General features: G+C 40.7%; 2 protein-coding genes across 2 annotated transcripts; both read left to right on the top strand.

Moving 5' to 3' along the window:
* Positions 1-1,694: 1,694 nt before the first annotated feature.
* On the top strand, positions 1,695-4,614 carry LOC119907069 (glutathione S-transferase A-like). The gene is made up of 6 exons (XM_038724634.1): positions 1,695-1,936; positions 2,100-2,165; positions 2,378-2,483; positions 3,335-3,453; positions 3,901-3,986; positions 4,106-4,614. Exons 1-6 carry the CDS (start codon positions 1,769-1,771, stop codon positions 4,236-4,238), a joined length of 678 nt encoding a protein of 225 aa, XP_038580562.1. The 5' UTR covers positions 1,695-1,768; the 3' UTR covers positions 4,239-4,614.
* Positions 4,615-7,459: 2,845 nt separating this feature from the next.
* Positions 7,460-13,315, top strand: LOC119907800 (coagulation factor XI-like). The gene is made up of 9 exons (XM_038725482.1): positions 7,460-7,622; positions 7,741-7,897; positions 8,289-8,398; positions 8,505-8,667; positions 10,074-10,192; positions 10,276-10,408; positions 11,144-11,250; positions 12,452-12,611; positions 12,821-13,315. Exons 1-9 carry the CDS (start codon positions 7,562-7,564, stop codon positions 12,933-12,935), a joined length of 1,125 nt encoding a protein of 374 aa, XP_038581410.1. The 5' UTR covers positions 7,460-7,561; the 3' UTR covers positions 12,936-13,315.
* Positions 13,316-25,415: the final 12,100 nt, after the last annotated feature.

The raw sequence follows: 25,415 nt of genomic DNA, 5'->3' as shown, positions 1-25,415 counted from the left end.
TACAAAATACTGATGATCCCATGCTGACAATCTGCCTGCAAGTCCAAATGTAGGACACTTACTGTATATTCAGACTCTCAATGGGTTTTTCTTGAAACATGGATGAATTATGATGTGGCCGCCTTTGTCAAACTTCTTAGAAACCTAAAATAAAACTGGTCAGCAGTTGAATGTATCGCTGGAAGAAACAGACTTCAGCTAAACCACATGTTTTTCATGTGATTTCAGCAGCTTTCAAAAACACAACAATTAAATTGAGTTGATGCTAAATGCTGATGATCCCATGCTGATAATCAGCGTGCAAGTCCAAATGCACGATGCTGCCAAATAGATCAAAACCTGAAAAAATGGGTCCTCGTGTTACAACAAGCTGAAATAAGCTGGTTTATATGTATCAAGAGAACTTCACTCTTGCTACAGAGTCTATATATAAAAAAAACTAAAGCCTTTGTGTACTGCAATCATTGAATCATTCAACCTTTATTTAAATCAGAGTGGTGCAGTCAGAGCAGTCCCTTCTTTAGTGTGTGTACACGAGATAATAAAAGCAATAGGCAAACAAATCCGACAGTAAGGAAAACACGAGACTTTAAAAAACGAGTAAAACAGGTTAATACATTTGAATGGGCATCAAGCCAACATAATGTTTGTTATGTGTGTATTTATCATGTAAGACAACATTTAATAGAAAAACAGTTTTCAACACAATTGCTTTTCCTTCATGTCACTATGACAAAGACAGCCTGCATATTGATGAAGAAACAGATTCTTTGAATTTTAGACTGGTGAGTAGTTGAATGTATCGCTTGAAGAAACCGGCTACAGCCACATGGTTTTCATGTGATTTCTGCAGCTTTCAAGAACAAAACAACTTGTTGAATGAATCATGGGTGCTCAGTTTTTAAATGTCAGTCTCAAATGTGCATATATATTAACAAAGTATATATAGACAGGTGGTGTCTATTACATTCAGTGCAGATTTGACTGTTGTAAAAAAGTATTGTGACAGGCTGTGTGTGTGTGTGTGTGTGTGTGTCGGGGGGGGCTGCTGAGTGCTGAGTCACTGTGAGTTTTCAATACATATCAGGACACACAGGAAACAGGAAACCACTAAGCTTAAAATAAAAAGAACAAATCAAGATTTTGCTGACAAAGGTTCCCACAGATACATATATATTTTCTAAGAAATGTTTGTTGGAATTTCAATAGGAATATTCAGGCGCATAAAAAAATAATTGCAGTTGCAATTTCAGTGTTTATTACTTACAAATTCACTGTATAGATGTTATGAGTTCCCATCAGTTTCTCACAATTGCAGTATTTTATTCTTGGATTCATGTTTCCCTTTGCACATGTTTCATGCATGTCTGAGATCAAAGAGTATTAATGCAAAGCAAGAGAAGTCACTCCTCACATCTGACTTTGTTAATTCCAGTGGATATAATTGGCTAGAGGCATTATTTCATATTAAAATAGTTAAGTACAGTTACTAAAATATGCAGACTTTCACTAAGACATCATGTTGCCTTGAGTTAACAGAAAGAGTGGTAAACATGCTTGGATAGGGTGTGAACTATCTTAACTGTCTTGAGTCACAGATCTTTGGTGATGACAAAAATGGGATGGGTCTTAATTCCACCAATCCAGGATACCAAGGGTTGGAGCTTGTTATAAAACAAGGCATCTGCCCCTCTCAAGCTTTACTCTTCACTTCTTCCACCATTCACAACTTCATCTGCTTTCAAGCGTAGCAGTTCACTCCATAACCATGGCTAAGGACATGACTCTGCTGTGGGGCTCCGGCTCTCCCCCCTGCTGGAGGGTGCAGATCGCTCTGGAGGAGAAGAGCCTGCAGGGCTACAACCAAAAACTGCTCCGCTTTGATAAAATGGAGCACAAGTCACAGGAAGTGATGGACATGAATCCCAGGGGTCAGGTAAGTTAACACTCCATTAAGTAGAAATAATAAAAAACTTCTGATAGTGCCAGCCTGCTTTCTCCTGTAATGGAGAATTGTGTATTTATTTAAGTACTAATAAAGTACTTTAAGTAGTAACATTGAAACTTAAAGTTTTCATTCCACTCTACCTTTCTTACAGCTCCCTGCCTTCAAACATGGAAACAATGTCCTGAATGAGTCCTATGCTGCCTGCTTGTACCTGGAGGTAAGAACTTGGCCAAGCTGCTGAACTTGGCCCTTGTTAAAATGTTATGCAGCCATATCCCAACAAGGAGTTAATAATTATGAGTGCTACTTGTGCCAAGTGTGTTTAACAATGCCTAGTAAGCAAACAGACACCCTACACCGCAGAGGAAGAGAAACCGGAGCTCCATGCAGCTGTTATAATTGTGTCCCCTTTCATGTCTCCAACAACAGAGTGAGTTCAAGTCCCAGGGAAACAAACTGATCCCCGACTGCTCGGCTGAGAAAGCACTGATGTACCAGCGCATGTTTGAGGGTCTCACGCTCAACCAGAAAATGGGTATGTTAAGCCTGACATGCGAAGCTGAAGTATGTCACTGCTGTTTTTTAAAAACACGACATACCAGTTGACCCTGTAAATCCTGTATATTCATAATGATAAATAGTTGTTACATTTGAGCCACTTTGATGTAGTTGTTAAAGCCTGACTGGGCTTTATGACTTACAACTGTTGTTGCCATTTAGAAGTCTGCCTTTTGGGACTCTGAACTACATTGCTCTTGGCAACATCATACACCAAACTGCCACCTTTACACCTCTGAGACTTCATGTCTTCAGCCAATCTCCTCTGAGGGAGCTCAACATCAACAGCCCCCTCCCCCAGAGGCCTGAGATGTTCAAAACACAAGGCATGAGCTAATGAGCTGTGCATTCACATGATTAAGATGTTGCACCATGCATTAAGTTAATGTGGTGCACCCCTTTAAAACAGGTAGTGATGTTGAAAGGCTATATATTAATCCCACAAAGGGTCACATGCTCAGACTAGCTTGCATGCAAATCTCAAGTCATGGGGCAGGGTCCTGGAATTTTTTAGGGAGGGGTGCAAAATGAAGAGGGTGGCATTCATAATTCATTTCAATCAACTTGTGCATACTTAGAAATATAGTTCCTAAAAGTGAACACCGTATTTTGTAAGTAGGCTGCTTCAAACTTTATTTGAGCCACATTGACTGTCTTCACTAATGTTACATAATTACAATTCCCTGACTGACCCCACCCTCAGCTGCAAGGGAAATGAAAGCAGTTAGTTCAGGCACAATGTGCAGGTAGATTTCTCATATCTCCGAGAGCAGTCATCATAACTGTTTATTCATTTTTTTTTTTTCTTTCAATTTTAACATTTCTCAGCTGATGTTATATACTACAACTGGAAGGTCCCTGAGGGAGAGAGACACGACTCTGCTGTGAAGAGAAACAGAGACGTCCTGAGTGCTGAGGTCAAGCTGTGGGAGGGATACCTGCAGAAGGTAAACCTCAAGATAAAACAAAAATACCCTCAAATACATGAGACAAAAGATGCAGAGGAAGATTTTTAACTGAAGCAAAGCTAAGTGGCGGTTGACTTTAGCTTTATATTTAACGGACAGACACGGGAGTGGTATTAACCTTCTTGTTAAACTAAAAGTGAATAAGTCTATTTCCCCAAAATGGAAATTTCAGTGCACAGTTAAAAAGTAAGTGCAGCAGAGTTGGCTAGTAGTTAACTTGCATATTTTGTCCCTGGGCAGGTTGACAAAACAAATAAAGAAGGGGGCGGGGCGGGGAACAAGCTACAGTATAACCATCACAGCTAACATGTATGTTAATTGTTAATAGGGATAATGGCAAATGAATGCTGCCATGTTCAGCAGCTGCCATGAGTTCTTTTGGTTGTCACATGAATGTGGCCTTAACTCCTTTGATTTGTCTTCCAGGCATCAGGCTCTTTCTTTGCAGGAAAGAACTTTTCGCTGGCTGATGTGACGGTTTATCCATCTATCGCTTATCTCTTCCATTTTGGGTATGTGGATTTAATGATTAAAGATGACTTTAAGCTGCTTGATAAAATTAATGCACTTATTACCAAAGAGCAACACATTTGTAATTTTGAAGCTCACACCAACTTTCTCCATTCTTTAGGTTGTGTGAAGAGCGTTACCCTAAACTGGCAGCTTACTATAACTCCAATAAGGACAGACCCAGCATCAAAGCCACATGGCCTCCTACCTGGCTGGAGAACCCACAGGGACAAGACCAACTGAAAGACATTTGAGATTAAAACACATTTCAGCAGACACACAAACTGTGAACTGTTGTGTAATATGTAACCACTCCTTGCATTGCACTGCTCTCACCGTGTGTTTCACAAAATATGCATTTGCTGTTACTGTAGTTGTTAATTTGTTTGTGACTTAAACTGCAGATTAATCTTTTTGTCTTGTAAAAAGCAATAAATGTGACTTTCAGCTTTGCATGCTTAATTTTAAATATCAGGATCCACAAAGCCTTCTTTTAGCCCATTTAGAAGAAAACTGGTCTCTCACAGTTAGTATTTCATAAGCTATTTTTTATAAAACTGGTGAAAACATCTTCATTCCTGCACCATTCATGCCAATAAGCTTAAATAAACCATTGCTGCTTTTGCTGAACATTTCGTTTTGCCGTCATTCAGTTCTTTGAACCAGCAGTTTTGCTATCTTATCCTGTTTGGCCAGCGGGTGGGAACAGGACCACAAAAAGATGTTTTTACAGAGTCTGGGTTAAGGTTTGTTATCAGCACCTTACAGGGAAATTAAATAAAACAACTCTCGCTGCAGGTGACTTGCCAGTTTAAGGCCTCCAAGCAGCGTTTCATCCCCACTCACAGTACAACATAATGATTATAAGAACTTTGTCAAATCCATCCATCGTCAACCGCTTATCCCGCATACAGGGTCGCAGGGGGGCTGGAGCCAATCCCAGCTGACTTTGGGCGAAAGGCGGGGTACACCCTGGACGGGTCGCCAGACCATTGCAGGGCCTGCTCAAGCAAAATGTGTTTTCTAAAGGATTGAAACTATAATGCAGTGTCAGGATTCATCATGCCTACTGTTTGCCTTCAAATGACACCCTGTTACTGTCTTTTTTTTTGCCAGTTCCCTTTGTTTCAGTGGCAGACAAATGTAACCACAACAAAAGATTTTACAGTTAAAGACAGACACTTAACAGCAGTGTGCTCCACAGCAACATCCCAAACAATCAAGAATTAAGTACAACAAACTGACACAACCCTCATATCACTAAGGATTAAGTGTAGAGGCAGGTAAGAAGATGATAGAATAATCAGTTGGACATGATTTATGCAGGATTTTCAGTTAGCTCACTATCAGGCTAATTGAACAAATATCAACTCAAGCTTATGAGTTTGTTTTACTTGCTTTAAAGTAAAGTAGCTGCTGCACACAGGTTGCGGTGAGTCATTCACTAAATGTGTAAACAATCAGTTGTACAAATAGATCTTATGTACATATTGAGAAACATTCCTTTGGCCAACCTGCAGTTGCAAATACACCTCTTTTACTACGATTGCAGGAGCAGACATTACGTTTCTTTACTCTCCTGATATTGAGCACTGTCAGCAGCTTTGCACCAAGCACTCTTCCTGCCTCTTCTTTACCTTTGTTTGAGCAGACTGGACCAGAGATAACAGGTATGAAACAAGTAGTAGACATTTACAATTACAAATAAGTACTTAAATAATACTTGTTTCTTGTGAAGAATGACAGAAAACAGATACTGAAAATAAGAAACTAACTCTGACCTATTGTCACAAAGGAATGATTAATTTTAAGTTTTTTAATTCAGCGCTACCATACACTAGGAGAAGTCAAGAGGGTGCTGGATCAAGAAAACAGTGGAAATGAAAACAAATCAGCATGCAGTATACTTTGTATACTTTTCTGAAATGCAAACATGCAGTTTATGAGCTCTTTCAAAGCCTTACATTAGTGGAATTATATTTAAAATCTGGAGAACCCAATTTCTGGACTGCACACAAAGGCATCTTCTATAGCTTTTCTCTGACTACAACCCAGACCCGCATAGGCTCACAACCTTTTAAAACTATGAACATGAACTCCAAGTTTTCAGATGTTTTCACACCAAAACCACGTAAAAATACTTGTAAATCACATTGCCAGGGTTAATGTTTGTTATTGCACCTTACTGAGCTGGTTGGTCCCTCACCCAGGGCATTAAAGGAAATGGAACCATTCTCACGGCAGGTGATTTGCCAGTTACAGGCCTCGGAGCAACATTTTATCCTCGCTAACAGTACGACATAATGGCTAAGAGAACTTTATCAAATCATGCTGCTTAAGCAAAACGTTTTTTTCTAAATAAGTGAAAATATAATGGAGTGTCAGGATTCATCATGCCTACTGTTGGCCTTCAACTGACACCCTGTAACTGTCTGAACATGAGGCTCACGCTGAAAGGCCAAACAGGCCTTTATGTTCCCTGTCCTTGTAACCTGGAACCACTGACAGACAGTTTTGCAGGTTGACAGGCCAATACTAATTAGAGCATTTAAAAACTGAGTGAAGGCTTTGGAGACTAATTCAGTTGATATGTTTCCTCCGTTTGTTTTATGTGTTTTTAACGTTTATGTTTATCTTGGTCACCAGGGCTCCCTTGGAAAAGAGATTTTGTAATGTCATTGGGATTAGCCTGGTTAAATAAAGGTTTCATTTTTTAAAAATGCCATAAAAACAACAGCACACTAGGAATGAAACTGCAAAATCACACACTAATATGAGGTAAGAAAATGTCCAGCACAGCTAAACTAAACTAAACTAAACAGAGGACTGTTCAAGGTCTTGTTGTCAGAACATCCAAATGTTGTAATCTGAACTCTAAAATAGCAAATATGCCTGAGTGGTCATAGATACATAAAGCCTTGTATGGTTTTAAAACTGCCTTTAAAATAGATTTTTTTTTTAAGAAACTGTACTATCAGTCATAGAAAGTCAAAGTTCATGTGTGAAGAACATGTGACCAATAAGCCTGGCTGTGAGCCAATCTGAAGCTGACCTAGTTGCATTATCCTTCAGAAATTCCCTTTATGTCTGTAGCAAATATAACCACAACAAAAGGTATTACTGCCATTAAAGACAGACATTTAACAGCAGCATCGCAAACAATCAAGAATTAAGTACAACAAACTGACACAACCCTCATTTCACTAAGGCTTAACTGTAGAGGCAGGTGAGAGGAAAGTTAGAATAATCAAGGCATCAGGATATATTATAATACTGTGTTGGACATGATTTTTGATTTTCGGTTCGCGCTCACCTGCAGGACAATTGAGCAAATATTGACTGTCCAACATCAAGCTTCTTATTTTGTTTTATTTGCTTATTGCACATTAGGCTACTGTAGCTGTACAAAGGTTGCTGTGAATCAGTCACTAAATATGTAAACAATCAGCACAAATAGATCATATGTATAACTTGAGAAACATTCATTTGGCCAACCTGCAGTTGCAGAACCACCTGTTTTACTGCAGCTGTGCTTCAAGAATCTTGGCCTATACAGAGTATCTTCAAAACTGAGAAGATGGGAACATATTTGATTTTGGTGGGTCTGCTCTCTATCTGCAGCCTCTCCTTTAGTCAAGGTAATACAACACTATACTGTATATTGTAATTACAGGTGGTTGTTTAAATTGCTATTGCACCACTTACATGTGGAAATATGTATCTAATTTGTGTGTACTTCTTTTCCCATGTCTTCAGAATGTAGTCGAGAACTTGTGAAAAACGTGGATTTCCCTGGAGCAGAAGTTTCAACTCCCTACTCTCCTGATGCTGAGCACTGTCAGCAGCTTTGCACCCAGCACTCTTCCTGCCAATTCTTTACCTTTGTTCAAGGCGACTGGACCAGAAATAACAGGTACGAAACAAGTAGTGGACTTTTACAATTACAAATAAGTAGTATGTTTCTTGTGAATAGTGACATCTTTTCAGTCAACAGAGACTGAAAATAAAAAAAGTAACTCCAACTTTTTAATTCAGTGCTCATGGATCCAGAAAACAGAAAATATACTTTTCCAAAATTGCAATCATGCAGTTTATTAGCTTTTTCACAACCCTACATTAGAGGTATTATATTTAAAATCTGATGTAGGTTATTTGTTATGTAATTTCCATGGGTCAATTACATTTTGTCTTACTATAATTTTTGTCTATTTGTTTTTTACTACAGCTGATGACACACTTCCATCTTCAGTTTTTAATGTTAGTTAAATACGCACAAACAAAAAACCCTCTGCCCTTATATGCAGGACCTTCCGCTGCTGCCTCAGGTCCAGTGCCTCTGGACAGCCCAATGCTCGGACTGCACTCCAAAACGTCACCTCTGGCTTCTCTCTCAAACCCTGCAACCCAGACCCACGTAGGCTCACAAACATTTAAACCCAATTTTGAAAAACATTTGTCAATTAGTGATGCAGGGTCATACTAATTTGCTCTGTCTGTCTGTTGGGCTGTATCTCTCTCAGAGCCTTGTCTGTCTCAGGTGTACCAGAACGTGGAATTCCCAGGGGCAGACTACCGATCCTTTTTCACAGCGGACTATAAGGAGTGTCAGAGGGCTTGCACCCAGGACCCTGCCTGCCGGTTCTTTACTTTTGCAAATGGGCTCTTCACACCAGAGAAGTACAGGTAAAACTGTATCACATAATGTTACACTGCAGTTGAAATGAATTTCAGTTTTATTAATACAGGGCTTAGAGGTAATGTCATCGGTGAGAAAACCTCTGTGAGCAAAGTGTTTGTGGCCTTAACAATTTTTGAAAGATGCCTGGTGCAAAGGTGAACAGTATGTTTAGGGAAGTGATATTAAAAAGGTTAATTTAATACTAATGATTTAATTCTTTGATGTTACCTCCAAAATGTAGTCTACAGTATGTACACTTTGTGAACCATTTGTGAACGGGTTGTAACCTCACATAAAAAGGTACCATTAGCACACTTCCGTAGTTCCTTCTAACAGCGCTTATGCTGCTTCCTATGTGAAAGAATTTGGTTGGAGTTTCTGCAAAATTGGTTTACGTGGGCTGTGACGTTCATGTGCACTCCCAAGTTGCTTGCTTACTGATTCTGAACTTTACATCAACACTGCAGCTAATGAAATGGAGTCACCCAAAAATGACCAGCTCCCAGTACAACACAGACACGTGTGAAATAAACACATTAATTTAGCTGACGCTTTTATCCAAAGCGACTTACAATTGCTATATATGTCAGAGCTTGCACGCATCTGGAGCAACCAGGGGTTAAGTGTCTTGCTCAGGGACACATTGGTGTCTCACAGTGGATTTGAACCCAGGTCTGTCACTCCAAAGGCATGTGTCTTATTCACTGCACCATCACCACCACAAAAGCAATAAAAGATGTGCTGAAGCATGAATGAGATTGAAGTTAGGCAAAAACACGGTTTGGAAAGGCGTTTGAGCCATGGCGAGACCTCCGCTTTGTTTTGGATATAAAAACTGATCCTAGTGGAAAGGTAAACTAAAATTGCGGCAAGTTATGTGAAATATATTGAGATTTTGTGCTTTAGTTAGCTTGATTTTTATATAACGTTATCAGTTGAAGGCTCACCGCTAGAGGCCACTAAAAAGTACACATGGCCTCTATAAACTGTACTAATAGTTAACTGTAGCATACAGTTACCTTACTTTCATCAACATCATCATTGTAAAGTGCTGTCAAACGCACATACTGTATTTAGATCAGGGACCTTGTTTTTGGAACTTCTATTTCTAAAAGCCTGTGTATGGCCCTGGTCTGTCCTGGAGGTATTGGTCGACATCTTCATAGGTCTGAATCCAACTATGTGTCTGAGTTCAGAAAGAGATGCTCTGTCTTCTGCTTCCACTTATTGTGTCCTGACTGGCTACAGATCCTTGAACCACCTTAGCTTGGTTGGCATTTGATTTCATATTCTCTACATTTCCCTAATTATGTTTAACATATGTGTATGACTTAATTATTCACAGCTAAAAAAATGTTCTCATTTAACCCAGGGGGCACAATGACCCAAGCTACCTCTTGTTCTGTTTTAGGTTCAAGTGCCAGCTTAAATACAGCTGGGCAATACCAAGGACCCCTGATGTAGAAACAAAGGCTGGTGTAACATCCGGATTCTCCCACAAAACGAAATTCACTCAACACTTTGATACAGGTGCACAAACAGCATAGTATTAGGAAAACATCCTGCAGGTTGTTTTACATGCTTTCTGAATGTATTATCTGTGTTTTGTGCAGCATGCGAGGGCAGATTATTTGTAAACACTGCCATTCCAGAACACCACCTCCAGAAACTATCTGCTGCCTCTCCTCAGCAATGTCAAACATTGTGCTCTGCTCATCCACTCTGCACCTACTTCACCTATGTCAGGTAACTTACTGTGTGTTTGACAAAATTTTCTCAGTGTAATAAACATTTCTAACATTTTGTGTCTTTCATGTGCAGTGTTGGGAGAAATATGTAAAAAAGTAACGCTATTGAATACATTAATGTATAGCTTTTTGCTCTAAGTTATATGACGCAATAATAATTACATTTTGGTACAATTATACCCGTTACAATGCATTTTAACCCGGAATTAAGAGATGCTTTGTTTTTTTAATAATTCACTAACTCATTTTTGGGATTTCTAAAATATTGACAATTTACTATTTTTGCCACACATTTCTATTTTTCTTATTATTATTATTAATCAGAATATTGATTTTTATGACAAAGACCCACCTGATCCGCAGATTTAACTATCACTAGAACCCACCTATGCAGGTACATCGTACTATCTGAATAATGTGGCTATTAAATAGCAGTGAAGGAACTCAAAAGTGATGCAAAGGTAGTGTAAAGCATTACAGTTAAGAGACAGACCAGTAATATTGTAATTTAACTAATTACTCTCAAATGACAGTAACTAGTTATCTATAATGTGTTACCTTTTGGAAGTTACATGCCCAACACTGCTCATGTGGCAATAATGTCAAAGCTTGTCCTATAAGACAATAGGAGTAATTAGAAGGTACTGAGTTATACTAGCCAATTCACTGTTCCTTTATTTTAAAATCAGACATGCTTTATTTAATTCAAGTTTTCATTTTGTTTTTTTTGCAGTACTAACTTAACTTGTCTCCTGAAGAATAATCGAAATGAAATGGTGATAAAAAACAAAGAGGGAGTCACATCTGGGATGCCAGCACGCTTCTGTCAGCCAGATAACAGTATGTATCACCAGTCAACACTAAAACCTTCAGAAATGACATATTTTCAGTAGACCACAGATAAACATGATAGTTTAAAGGTCTGGGGAATGTGAGGGCCAGTCACTGGCATCAACGCCTTTGTAATCCAGAAACTGCCAAAAGAATCAGGCCACATGAGGCCAGGTATTGAGCACAGGTACCTGTGCAACCTGAATGGGCTGCAGGTACGACCTCATGCTACCAGTAGTGACAAGGACACCGGCAAAACACAAAACTAGAGAACAATCAGTCAGGACGGATAATGAGAGAGCTATTGTTTGTGGCCACCACCTGCACTACCATTGCCTTTTAGGGAGGTGTCTTGCTGTTGCCTCTCCCGTGCAAGTGACATTGATTCACAATCTCTTATGCTTTCTAACTAGACAGATTGATATCCCTGAAGTTTTATTGACCTGATGATATACTGTGATGATGAAGTGCTTCCTTATTTTTTTAGAGCAGTTTATTTTGGGTGTATGGATCAACAATCTCAATAACTTAATGTTGTAAATGGGTCTGGGTTTTATTTAAGCTATGCCGAACAATGGATTTCAGACTCCATCGGTCAGTCAGTTAGTCAGTTTATTATTTACTTATTAAGTGAAATATCTCAACATCTACTTGATGGTTAGAGTTTACGTTTCTACAGACATTCACGTTCCCAAATAAGGTAGGAGTGAAATGTCTCAACAACTATTGAATGAAATTTAGTACTCACAGTTACAGAGGATGAAGTGCACTTTGACGGGCTGACTTAGCATGGCTGTAGACTCTTAGTCTTGATTGCATTATGAATCTATTCATTTTCAGCAGTTTCAATAAATACTGGGCTAGAAGTCAGAGTCTAAAAACATTAATAGAATTTCAGAGAAATCTGTGTAATGACGTAATGGCAATGGGCCAAAGCTGGGCTTGAAATGTTTATTTTTTGTCTGTATTTATTGAAAGCCTACTTTCACTTAATGGCAACATTGTTCAATCATTTCAGAAACAATCACAAATGAAATAGCTAAGTGGCAAACAGTCTTTTTTAAAATTTGGTTATTGTGTGATCTATAATGACAAAGACTGGAATCATTTAGCCAACATGAACGTGCATCCTTTTAGTTTTATTCTTAGTAAAGTATTTCTGTTGTTCAGCCAGCATCAGAAGTTTAACCCTGTTCCTCTCTGCTTACAGACTGGATAAAGGTGGCTCACAAAGATGTAGATTTCCCAGGTTCTAACATTCGCTTTGAACCGAAAGACAATGCAGACGCATGTCAGAAGGCCTGTACTAACGATAAGTACTGCCAGTTCTACAGCTATGTCAATGACAACTTCTCTGACCCTGCTTTAAGGTACAGTACTCTTTATGATTGCATGCGAACCTACATAAACACAAATATTGTCATTAAAAAAATCAGTTTACCAGCAATCCTCAGGCAATACTTATCATGTAACATTTAACTTGATCATCAATCAGACACTGTTGTAGCCCCACTTTATAATTTGATGACAACTGTATTTATGGTGGCTAATTGAAGATGCTGTTGATTTTGTTTTCTAGGCGCCGTTGTTATCTAAAGCGTGTCATCACCATGCCTGCTCCTCCTAAAGTCGCCAAACTGGCCAATGTTGTGTCTGGTTTCACAAAGAAGAACTGTCATGGTCAAAAACAGTGAATTAAAAGAGCAAAGTGTAGAAACACATAGAAAATTCTGTGACTCAGCAGTAAGCACTTTCCTCTCACTTCCCCATTTCAAACACTTGTTTTCTGTCATTACTGCCCTCCTCATTGCATGCTGAACCCTTCTATTTTTCCTCATTTAGCTTGGTCCAACAAATCTCGCCTTTTAATGCCTCTTGCTTCACTCAGACATGCACACTTCCCTCCTTCTGTCTTGATATCTTCTTCCTCTTTGTTTCCCCCAGACCTGTTTTTTTAAATTCTTTATTATGTGCACTTGGATAGCTGGTTGTTCCTAACATCATTTGCTTTTTGAGCTGCAGATGAGTATTTTTGTGTGTAAACAAAAACAATAAAACATCAATTTGCCTTTCAGCCTTCTTTATTGATTTAAAAGTAAGTGTTTACACAGCTCATACAGTATGTGTGAGGTGAGCAATGATATTAAAATATATCTGTGTGTTTCTACACCAAGATATTCTTCCACATCCATAAAACATACAGTAAATTGCTACATATAAGAAATAGCAATCTGTCATAATTGTTGTAAAGGTTATTGCCTGTAGTTTGAAGCATTCCAAGGTCATTGCAGTATTTACCATTTCAGTAATAATTTGTGCATTAGTTAGTAAATAACACTGATAATTCACCAATAGGCTAATAACTATAAAAAGAAATGATATGCCTTTAAAATTAAGTGAAATGATAAAATGCATTTAAAAAACAGTGGGTTTTGTTTTAATCTTAGCAGAAGTCAAAGACATTAATTTAATGATTAAATGTATTGTGTGTGTGTGTGTTACCTTGAAATCAATAAACATTTACCCCACAGAATTTGTACTATAACCGAAGTACATACTGTAAGTGTTAAATAATGTGCTTCTACTTTAGAAACTATTTATTTGAGAGTGATAACAGGCCACGCGAAGCAATGCTGCTGTAACCTCAACTGTTCTGACATTACATGCATTCACCTCATGAAAAGATTTGGCACATCAATACATATGAGGAGGAACCTAGTGAGAAAAGACACTCCAGAGCTGCATCCCTCATCATATATTAATAAGACTATAAGTAGAATCATGAAGTTGTTTCCTTATTGTACAGTGAGCAAAAATGAGAGGCGATACTGACTTAAATTTGCCAGTTAGCAATATTTGTCATATTGAAGAGTCTGTCACTATACTGAGTCACTGATTTATTCATCTGTATGTTTTTATTCTAGCTCTTGCTAACACTTAACTTAAATAGATTAATTTAATATTAATTATAATAATAATAATAAAATTCTTTGCTGTTACCTGCAAAAAGTTAATCTATGTTGCCTACACTATGTCGTATAGCCACACCAGCCTGTGGCATATACTGGTATGGGAGATAAAAACCCTTAGACTGGCCCAGAGGCCGGATGGGCCCTCTCACACTTCACTCTCTTAGACTTAGATGAATGGTGGTCCTTTCAATGTAAATGGTAGCCTATTCTTTTCAATGAGACACAGATTCTAGTAAAGTTCAAATTAACTCAAGTTTAGTGATAATTTCAAGCAAATAAACAAATACAACAAATACACGTATGTCCGAGTTGGGAGCAGACTTCCCAAACTCTGTTTAACATTGGTGAATATGTCCTCTCGCTCCTGTTGTGGGTCTCATGGTAAGACCCACCTTTTCCACCTCCACATCCACACATATCCAATATTAAAACAGTAGTTTATTCTACCCTACAACGCTTCTACAGAAATAAGACTGAAATGTGACATCAGAAATAAGACATCATCTTGATATTAGCAAATATTTTATGTGCATAAGATGAACAAGAGTTAACATCAAAATCAACACAAGCGCAGGTCCGTGTGCTATGTACTGTATCACATGATGACGTTCAGAGCTGCAGCCTTCTCGCAAGGGCCCCTTTGTATTCATAAATCTAGTCTTCTACACTTATCAAACCCTCCTTAGACAGGGCCTCCTATGTTTATAAATCTTAGTTTACTCTTATTGACCCAGGTGCCATCAACAACTTGTTAAAATCCATAAAGGCCCCTTTGTTCCTCAGTCAGATATGCAATTAATTCTAAATGTTGGCCTTTGCCTGAGCCTCTGAAATGGTCTGGAGGCAAATTAGTGCAGGACATGAAATTTCGGGTAAGTTGTTTTCATTAATTTGAAGGGGCTATTTGAAGTTTGAAAATTAAATTAATTACTCTTTTATTGCCTATTTGCGAACGGGTTGTAACTTCACCATTTGCCAGCTTTTTCAGTTGCTTTTAACATCCTCTATGCTGCTTCCTATGTGAACAAATCGGATCGGATTTTCCACGAAATCCATTGGTTTACGTAGGCTGTGACGTTCATGCGCACTCCAGAGCTGCTTGCGTACTGATCTTGAACTTAACAACGACACCGCAGCATATGAAAAAAATGACCAGCTCCCAGCACAACACAGACTCCAACACATACACAAGGATAAAAAACAAAAAAAAAGTTTTATATGCTGAAGCCCGTCAGGCCAAACGAGAATCATATTGATGTCGGACAAAAACATGGTCAACATTGAGTCTGAGTCATGGAGAGACCTCCGCTTTGAGTATATTATATATATATATAAAAACTGACCCTTCCTTTCATTCTATTAGACAGGTAAACTAACATTAGGCCTACTGCAATGCATGTGAAATATATTGTGATTTTGTGCTTTAGTTAGATAACGTTAGCTTGCTGGTGAACACCAACCAGTTGCTGATTACATAATGAAGCTATTCATTCTCAGCAGTTACAATTAGAACTGTGCTAGAAGTCAGAGTCTAAAAAAACGAGTAGAATTAAGTAAATAACTAAGCAAAGACTATGTAGAATATATGATGTTGCTTCTGTGTACTGTGAGCCAATGAAGTGATTGGCTTACTCAAGAAATATGTTCACACCTACACAGAGAGACTGTGGTATGATGTTTTTCAGGGCTTTGTAGAGGCATGTTTAAACCAGTAGGTGGCATAAACAGACAACTTTTTGTAATTGTAATAGTTCAGCAGGAGAGATGGCAATCATTATTCTGAAAATTGTTTATCTTTTAAAATTTTTGATAAAGGTTGGAGGACATTTTTATATTCCAATATTTAAATTCAGTCACTCCCACAATGGTTCATTTGATATTAGGTATTTGATATTCAATGTGCTTTACATATACAAGCAAAAAAAGAAAAATAACAAATAAAATGTAAAAGGTAAAAGGTACACATAATTGAATAAAAACATATGCTTAAAAGAAAGTAGTGTAATTAATAATATATAATTAAAATAATAATAAATAATTCAAAAGTAGAATAAAAAAACACAGTGGAAGTTATTGTCTTCTTCGGAATATAATAGCCCAAACCATAACGTCCCCATCAGAGGTGAGGTCTACATCTGTAATTAAAAGGAAGATTTGATACAGAGCTATACTGTGTAATACAGAGGCCTCAAATGTTCTCTTTTTTAATAAAGGCTTAATGGCAGCTGTTTTTAGTGACTTTGGGAAAATGCCTGACAGCAGTGAGCCATTAAGTATTTGCTGCAAATCTGTTGCTACAGAGTTAAAAATAGTTTTTAAAAAGTCAGTTGGCAGTATGTTGAGACAACATGTCAATGAATTAAGATGCCGAATTGTTTCCTCAAGAGCTTTTTGGTCTATTTTAGCTTGTTGAATTTTGACATGAGAATCAAATTCTTTCTAGGTGGCCTTAGAAATGGCACAGTCATTGTTTGTCTGAGTGTTGTTGATGGCTTGTCTCATAGTTAAAATTTTTTCACGAAAAAAGCAAGCAAATTCATTACATTTGTCCGTGGACAGGAGTTCTGGAAGACTTGTGAGCTTGTCAGTCATGGCAAATAAAGTGCAGCTCGTTGTGTTGGTTTTAGAGTCACAACTTTAATGTTGCGGTTCAGTCTTACTGTTCTCATCAGCCTGGTTATCACCAGCAGCAGGCAGCTGTTTTCAGTGAAAAGGCTCTCATAACTAGCTGTACACTACCTGCACCTAACAACAGACATACAAAAGTAACGACTATGGATAAACATTGTCATGGATGAGACACTGCGTCGGTGACGACACTATAGGAACGCCTCTGGGCGTGGCAGGGCTGAACTATGAATGAAACTACTCCAATACTATTGGTGTAGCATTGGATATTAGTAGTATTGTATTGCTAGAACGGTAGAGTGCGACGGCGTAACCGGAGGGGTATATAAGCACGCCGGCACACAGGACACATTAACTCTTTTCTATGAAGCAAGGAACTCCAGGCGGGGTGAGGTGTGGCGGACCGACGCAGTGTCTCGTTCCCCTTCTCAGGGAACAAGGGTTACATACGTAACCCGAGACGTTCCCCTTCGGGGGAACTCGAACTGCGTCAGTGACGACACTATAGGAACGAGATACCCACTTAGGCCGCGCCGAAACCCCGCCTGCCCCCAGCGTGCAGAACCTGATGGCACGACTAGGAGGAGAGCGCACGGGTGCTGGGTGCAGAAGGAAGGTCCAGACTGATGAAAGTGTGAGGGGTGGCCCAACCAGTCGCGTCACACAAATCCTGGAGTGACGCCCCTGCGAGGAGGGCCCTAGAAGCCGCCATGCCTCGAGTAGAGTGTGCCATTACGGCCATAGCTGAAGGCAAACCGCGCACCTGATAGGCCAGGGAAATAGTCTGAACGATCCAGTTGCTGAGGGGGACCCGAAACTGCTTTCCTCCACCAGGAAGACCTCAGAGTGTAAATACTCAGTGCTCTGACAGGGCAGAGCAGATGAAGTCTCTCGTCCTCCACCGTCACATGAGGTGGGGGATGAAACGCCTGCAGCACCGTGGACCCTGCCAGTCTGGCCCGGAACCTTAGGGACATAACCTGGACAAGGGTGCAGGATGGCCCTGACCCTTCCTGGGGCAAACTCCAGGCATCGGGGAGAAATCGAAAGTGCCTGGACATCCCCCACCCTCCTCAGAGAGGTGATAGCAAGGAGAAAGGTCATCTTAAGGGTCAGGAGCCGGTTGCACCAACAGGGCTTATGCCTGGTCCTAAGATTGATTGATTGATTTTTTATTTAGAAGGGACCATGTGCAATTAATAACATAAATGTAAACATTTGATGCATTACACCAGAGTTAGCCTTAGGCTAATTTACATCTGCAGTCCCCAAATACAAATAAATACAAATACATACAATATAAATATCGACATTATTCAAAAATACACGGCATATCAAACATAAAACATCAGACATTGTTCAAGAGCATATATCATGTACTTAATGCCCTTCACTGGCACACACACACACACACACACACACACACACACACACACACACACACACACACACACACACACACACACACCACAATCACAACATACAATGGTACGCCAACACCCAACCGCTTCTCAACCCTTACGTCAACCCTACAATAAGAAGGTAAATGTGAGTGAAGGAAAAAATTATATTACCCACTGACAAAATAGTGGGTGCATTGTTGTGAAAGTTTTAGATGTTTTTTTAAGTTATCTTTAAAGGCCCCAAACAAGTCACAAGTTTTTATATCATCTGAAATTGTGTTCCATTGTTTCACAGCTTTAATAGAAAAGACTGCCTGCCCAAATGCTGAATAGAGAAAGGGTACAGTGCAGCTATATACGGAAACTATTCTAGTTGTCCTCACCAGGCGTAGTTAAGCCTAGGCTTAAGTTTGGTTGGTGCAACCGACGTTAGGTCAACTCTAAAGACTGGTCTTAACTAAGACCTACTTAGCAGTTAGGACCAGGCTTAGTAAAGCCCTGTTGGTGCAGCTCCAGGTGCTTGGCCTCAGCCGACTCAAGGGGTTCGAAGGGGGCCTCAGCCAGCGCTTCGAGAACCACTGCCAGGTCCCAGGTGGGAACCCTGGAACGAGTCACGGGTCTCATCCTCCGGGCTCCACGGAGGAAGCGCACGACCAGTGGAAGCCTCCCCAAGGGCCCATCACTCAGAGGGGCGTGGAATGCTGCAATGGCAGCCACATACACTTTGAGCGTGGATGGGGAGAGGCCCGCGGAGAAATGGTGCTGGAGAAACTCCAGTATCATAATCACCGAGCAGGTAACTGGGTCCACCGCCCATTCTCTGCACATTCCACTTTAGGCCGTACATCCTACTCATCCTGTCTCTCCTCAGAGGGACCTGCCAGGGCGGGCCCTCGAGGAGTGATATTAAATCCGAGAACCACACTCATGCTGGCCAAAACAGGGCTACTAATAGTAGACTGACGCCGTCCTGATGGACCCGCTCCAGAACCCCCGGGAGCAGAGCGACTGGGGGAAACGCATACTGACGCAGCCTTGGCCACGTCTGCACCATGGCATCCAGCCCTAGCGGGGCTGGGGGTGAGAGGGAGAACCACAGTGCACCGTCTCTCGGGACGCAAACAAGTCCACGTCTATGGGGCCGAACTCTTCGCATAATAACTCCACCACCTCGGGGTGGAGTCTCCAATCCCCGGGCCTCAGCCCCTGTCTCAACAGCAGGTCTGCTCCTTGATTCTGGGTCCCAGGGACGTACATCGCTTTGAGGGACAGCAGTCTCTGCTGGGACCACAGGAGGATCTGATGTGCCAGTTTGCATAATGGGCGCGAGCGCAGACCCCCCTGGTGATTCAAATAGGCCACCACTGTTGTATTGTCGGTTCTGACAAGGATGTGGCGACCGCGGAGGGCGGGCAGAAAATTCCTCAGAGCTCTGAAAACTGCCAACATTTCCAGGCAATTTATGTGCCAAGAAAAATTATGCTCCTCCCAGGAGCCTCTCGCGAAGTGGCCGTCCATGAACGTGCCCCATCCCGTGAGTGAGGCGTCTGTCGAAATAATTGTTCGGCGACAGATCGCTCCCAACATGGGACCTTGGGACAGGAACCAAGATTTCCTCCATACAGACAGGGAACTAAGGCACCCGCTCATAACCTGTATCAGACGGAGCGGATTTCCCCTTGGATTTTAGCCACCACTGCAGGGCTCTCATGTGCAGTAGTCCGGAAGGTATCATACTGGACGCTGCTGCCAGGAGACCCAACAAGTGAAAGTGTTTTACAGTGATGGCGTGGCCTAACTACACTCTGGTCACTGTGGACAAAATGGACTCGACGCGTGCGGGAGACAGGTGGGCCCGCATCGTCATTGAGTCCCATACCACCCCTAGGAACGTAGTCCGTTGGGCGGGCGTCAGCACGTCACATGTTTAGCCCCAAACGCTGAAGGTGGGCGAGGACGACATCTCGATGCCGAACCGCTAACTCTCGAGACTGGTCCAGGACGAGCAGGGGAACTGCAGCCTGTAGCCATCTACTACTGTGCGCAGGACCCACGAGGAAATGTTCGCGATGCTCTGCCAAGCTTCCGCGAAATTCGCCAATGGGACCAGCCCCTCTGGACTTCGAGTGGACTTCCCCCTACTCGAAGTCTCAGGACCTCTTCCCCCGTGCCCGTCGAGACTGAATGACGGCCCTCAGATCCGTCTTCTCGAGCTCCGTCTTGCGTCCCAGGTTGGTTGAGGGGATCCCGTGAAGCGACGCTCTGCTTCTGGCTGCGGCGGTAGGTGCTGGATGAAGGCTGCGTCCGCCTTTCCTGAGCCGTCGCAGTCCTGGAGCCTGACCGGCGGGGGAGATATCGCTCAAACGCCTCTCCCTGAGTTTTGGCGTGCTGGAACCTGTTGACGACAGCATCCACTGCTTCGCCAAACAGGCCAGTAGGCGAGAAAAGCCTTTTCCCTCCCCTGGATGCCCGAGAGGTTGAGCCACAGATGGCGCTCCGTAGCCACCAAAGCCGCCATGGATCGGCCGATGGAACGGGCCAATTCCTTGGTCGCACAGAGAGCTAAGTCCGTCACTCTACGGAGCTCAGTCAGGTCCTCCTCAGAGGGACCTCCCCCTAAGTCACAGTCCCGAAAGACATCGGCCTGGTATGCCTGCAAGACAGCCATCGTGTGCAGGCTAGCACTAGCTCGACTCGCTGCCATGTAGGCCTTGCCCACCAAATCGGACGTCATCCGACACGGGTTGGTGGGGAGCGCCCGCGTCTGGAGGGATGATGTGAGGTTGGGAGAGAGATAGCTAGCCAGCGCCTCCTCCACCCTTGGCATCGCTCCGTAGCCATGCTGTCTGATCTCCGTCACGTTGCCATAGTCCAGCCGGGGGGACGTAGACAGCCGTGCAGAGAAGGGTTTGTTCCATGAAAAAATGGTAAGGGCCGACGCGGGGGTCGAGACTAAACCAGAACAAAAAAGAGAGTCGATAGTGGACACATTGCCAGGGGCAGGAAAGACCAGTCCTAAGGAATTCACCATAATGACTTTGTACATGTTAATGTTTTTTGTAAATAAATAAATAAATTATTGCAGGTTCAACAACTCCTTAAATCTTTATTTATTCAGAGAGGACTTTTCAGCAACATCCTGCCTCACACTTGCTACCAGTTACCTTGTAGAAAATAATGTCCTCAGTGTAGTGTGTTCAGACAGAAAACAATTCCTTGGGTGACTCATATGTCTTATTATTTCCCTCTAGTATTTCTCTGTATATGTGTGATGTAGATGTAGACCATTTTTCCCCCTCAAGTTTAAATATTTCAGCAGTTTTGTGCCTTGCACAATGGTTAGTCTTTTTTAGATTCATAGCTATAAAATTATTTCAGATATTTTTTGTCTGGGTTAACTCAACTAAGGGGACAGGCCGGGTAAGGTCTGATACTTCTGTAATGTCAGTGTTGGCAACAAGAAGGAATGACCAATTCTTTATCAATGGTACCTCTTGTTCTATTATCTGTAGATATGCCACCTTAAGGGGGGTATGCAATTCTGGATAAATCCAATACCATGACAAATACCATGATGTAGAGCGAACAATGTTAGGTTGCGGGTTAGCAAACTGTCACTACAGCTGCTGCTGTGAAACTAACATGCAGAGAAGATGAGACGGTCCCAGAACCAGCACACCAGCCCCAGACAATGATACTCACAAGTCTCCTGCTCCTGACAAAATGCTACGAAATGAGAAAACTCTTAATTTAGCTTAAAAACTTTTACATAGGAGTCTTAGCTTAAGAGTGATCAGCGACTGATCTGAGAGCAACTCTGAGCAAGGAAAAGACAAAAACTTTCATCTTAGTCAGGAGGCAGGGTTGACCCTGTTGCTATGTATGACACAATCTTTTGAAGACTGTGATTGGTTGGTTGTCCAAGAAGGAAAAAAATTGTGATTTTAAGTATAGGTTCTATTCTAAACCTTCACTTTCGAAATTACAAGCGTAATATTTCCTATTTGACCATTCTCACACACACACACACACACACACACACACACACATTATATGTGTATATAAATCCTGTTTTTTTATTTATCATGCTGGTTATTTCCTATAAGGTATTTGATTGGCTTAGAATGATAAAAATTGTTCCACTCTTTCCAATTACACTGATTGCTGGCATGTCTATTTAAGTGGAGTTTGAATGTTGGTTTAAATGTATCAAACATGGAATCAAAACCAAGAAGGAACAGTGTTTACTGTTAGCCCAGTTAGTGGAGTTAGATGTTAGTGCGTCTCTAATAAGATCAGTCACAAACATGATCCCTGCACGATCTAATCTATAGCGTCTGATTAACTCACTGTCATCCATTGTCTGCAACACATTTCTTCTCCCCCTTTGTCTTTCTGTCATTTTCTCCTCTACTAAAGAAACTCTTAAGCCTCTTAAAAGTGCTCCTAACAATTTTGACCTTAAGACCTCTTTTAAGGATTAAGATGCTTTCTGAATTACCAATTGTCTTTACTAGGATACTAGGATTTAATTTTAAGAGTAAACGCCCACATTTCTAAGAATTTCCTTAGAATTTTGTCACTAGGAGCTACTCTTTGTATCAAGATTTTTTTATGAATATGGGCCCAGATCTTTTTCAGCATACACACAGAGCAGAGAGAGGTCCAGCAGAGACCTACAATAGTGGGAATGTTACAGCTGTATGTGTTTCTCTTTGCTGTGTCCATGTTCTTTTCTGTCCTCCAGTTCTGCTCTGGGAGTGCTCCAGCTAATTACTGAACAAGGTCCACCTGGCCTTGGAAGGCGGGCTTTAAAAGCTCCTGTCAAGCATCAGAAGAGAGGCTTCTTGATTTGGGACTGCTGGACTTGCTGCCTCTCAGCTGGGGCATTTTTGTGTTATGTTCTTGTGTTTTTGGTGTTCTTAATATATCGTCTTGTGATGTTAATAAATACCCTTGATTTGGTTGTTTTAAAGGTGTTTGTGTGTTAAGTTTGGGTCAGTGTTGGGGTGTTGTTCGCCCCATGTTGCCACCAAAGGGTGGGGCGTAACAGGGAACTGCACACAGATGCTGTTTTGAGTACTTTGCGGAGTGTTTATATGTATTATCTGTGGACAGACTTTGTCAACACAATAGCTTCACAACCCTGCAAGATGCTGTTACAAAATATTACAGGTGTGCATGTTCAATTGTTACCTGAAAAACAATTCAAATGAAATGGTGACCAGAGCTGTAGGAGTTACATCAGGGATCCTAGTATACTTCTGGCAGCTGGATAACAGCAGGGAAGGGCAAAGATACATCAGAATGTATTTTAAAATAAGATACCAAATTCCCTATCAAAATAAACAACAAAATACATTAGACATGCCATGAATCAAATAAACTACTGTATTTTTGTATTTCACAAATAATAAAAATACTTTTCCAAAATAAAAAATACTTTTCTTCAGTACACTGACTCAACTGATTAAGTGGACAGTGTTTGAGAGTAACAGCTGTTCTCTGCCTAATGAGACATAAATTTGACATGTGCAACCAGTTAACTGATCAAATATTCACATCTCCCTGTGATCACCCAGATGAAGGTTAGTTTTAATGTAACCCTTAGTTAAATGTTTAACTAACAGTTATGTTCGTTCTTATCAAATCTGAGAAAAACAAACAATGTCATCATTCAGTAATATAAGCAGCAACAGTGTTTCTCGCTAACAGACTGGGTTAAGGTGCCTCACGCTGTAAACCAGAATAAGTTCATCCATCCATCCATCCATCCATCCATCCATCCATCCATCCATCCATCGTCAACCGCTTATCCTGAGCACAGGGTCGCGGGGGGCTGGAGCCAATCCCAGCGAGAGAATAACTTCAGAATACTCAAAATATTTGTGGAAACTGATTACCTCAAACTTTTTAAGTAGTGGTTTTTGAGTAAACCTTAACTTAAATATAATACATTTTTAAAAACGTTTATTTTCCGGCCCCCTAATGGAGTTGCATTATTACAGTTCAAGTTCTCTATATTAGTATCATCTTCTCACAACATCTTCCGTCATTACTACATTTAACAGACAAAATAAGGCACATCTTGCATAAAGCTGAATAGACAAAGTAATTGACTGCTTGATCAGATAATTAACCAGCAACAATATTGATAATCAATTTGTTGTCATTCTTTTTTGCAATAATGTTTAACATTCTCTATTTCCAGATTCTTAATGAGATTTTTTGGTGTCAAGTGATAACTTTCTTAATCTTGAGCTAAATATTTCCTTTTCTTTACTGTGTTTTGTGGAAAAAGCATAATTTTATTCCATCAGCAGCACTTTTACTTAAATAATATAAAAGGGAACTTTAAATGTGGAGTTTTATGGAATAATATGCAAATAAAGGTAATAAAGGTTTCACCTGGTCCAATTTAAAACCTTTTTAAGACCATTATGAATGTAATTTAAAACCTACATCACAACTTAAAAAAAGAAACACACAAAGGAAATGCAGTCACAAAATTACTTGCAGAGTAAATCAATGTATTCGAATTAGGGTTGAGTGATGTCTACAAAATTGGCATTGGACGATGTCGACAATGAAACACCGGGATGGACGATGACAATGATTGCTACATAATTAACAAGCTGGCATGTGGTACACCTGCTGACATGAAAAATAGACCTTTGACCCTGTAAAACTCGTTTTGACATCCAGGAGCAATACAATAGTGGTCTCCCTTTTGTCTTCTTCTGTACTGTGGCTCCTTGGTCTCCATCTTCCACTACCTCTGTCTTTCACTGACTCTGTCTTTTACTATCTCTATCTTTCCTGACTCTGTCATTCACTATCTCTGTCATTCACTATCTCTATCTTTTACTGTCTCTGTCTTTTACTATCTCTATCTTTCACTGTGTCTGTCTTTCATTATCTCTATCTTTCTCTATTTCTGTCTTTCACTCCGTTTGTGTTGAACTCAGCCCAGAGCCAAACCAACCCCGTGACGTCACAAGATACAGTACTGCACAATGGCGGCGCCCTTGCCGCAAAATATATAACGGTGCTTCTTTTATGTTTACATTTGTCATGTTTCTTATATCATTTTTGATTATAGAGGAAATCCATTATGTAAATCATGTAAACTTGATTGACTGCTTCATTTCCCAGTTTTTCTCATTTGCTA

The sequence above is a fragment of the Micropterus salmoides genome, unplaced genomic scaffold, assembly GCF_014851395.1.
Source record: "Micropterus salmoides isolate LMB-PRFRI ecotype aquatic unplaced genomic scaffold, ASM1485139v1 Ms_hic_scaffold_17, whole genome shotgun sequence".
Lineage (NCBI taxonomy): Eukaryota > Metazoa > Chordata > Actinopteri > Centrarchiformes > Centrarchidae > Micropterus > Micropterus salmoides.
This window is presented reverse-complemented; position numbering and strand designations above follow the sequence as displayed.

What these genes read in the sequence shown, in the direction of transcription:
- LOC119907800 (XM_038725482.1), top strand. Translation starts at nt 7,562, where the DNA reads ATGGGAACATATTTGATTTTGGTGGGTCTGCTCTCTATCTGCAGCCTC. An exon ending in TTCACACCAGAGAAGTACAG is followed by an intron (nt 8,668 to 10,073) that starts GTAAAACTGTAT and finishes GTTCTGTTTTAG; the next exon opens with GTTCAAGTGCCAGCTTAAAT. An exon ending in CTTCTGTCAGCCAGATAACA is followed by an intron (nt 11,251 to 12,451) that starts GTATGTATCACC and finishes CTCTGCTTACAG; the next exon opens with ACTGGATAAAGGTGGCTCAC.
- LOC119907069 (XM_038724634.1), top strand. Translation starts at nt 1,769, where the DNA reads ATGGCTAAGGACATGACTCTGCTGTGGGGCTCCGGCTCTCCCCCCTGC. An exon ending in CACGCTCAACCAGAAAATGG is followed by an intron (nt 2,484 to 3,334) that starts GTATGTTAAGCC and finishes AACATTTCTCAG; the next exon opens with CTGATGTTATATACTACAAC. An exon ending in GGGAGGGATACCTGCAGAAG is followed by an intron (nt 3,454 to 3,900) that starts GTAAACCTCAAG and finishes TTTGTCTTCCAG; the next exon opens with GCATCAGGCTCTTTCTTTGC.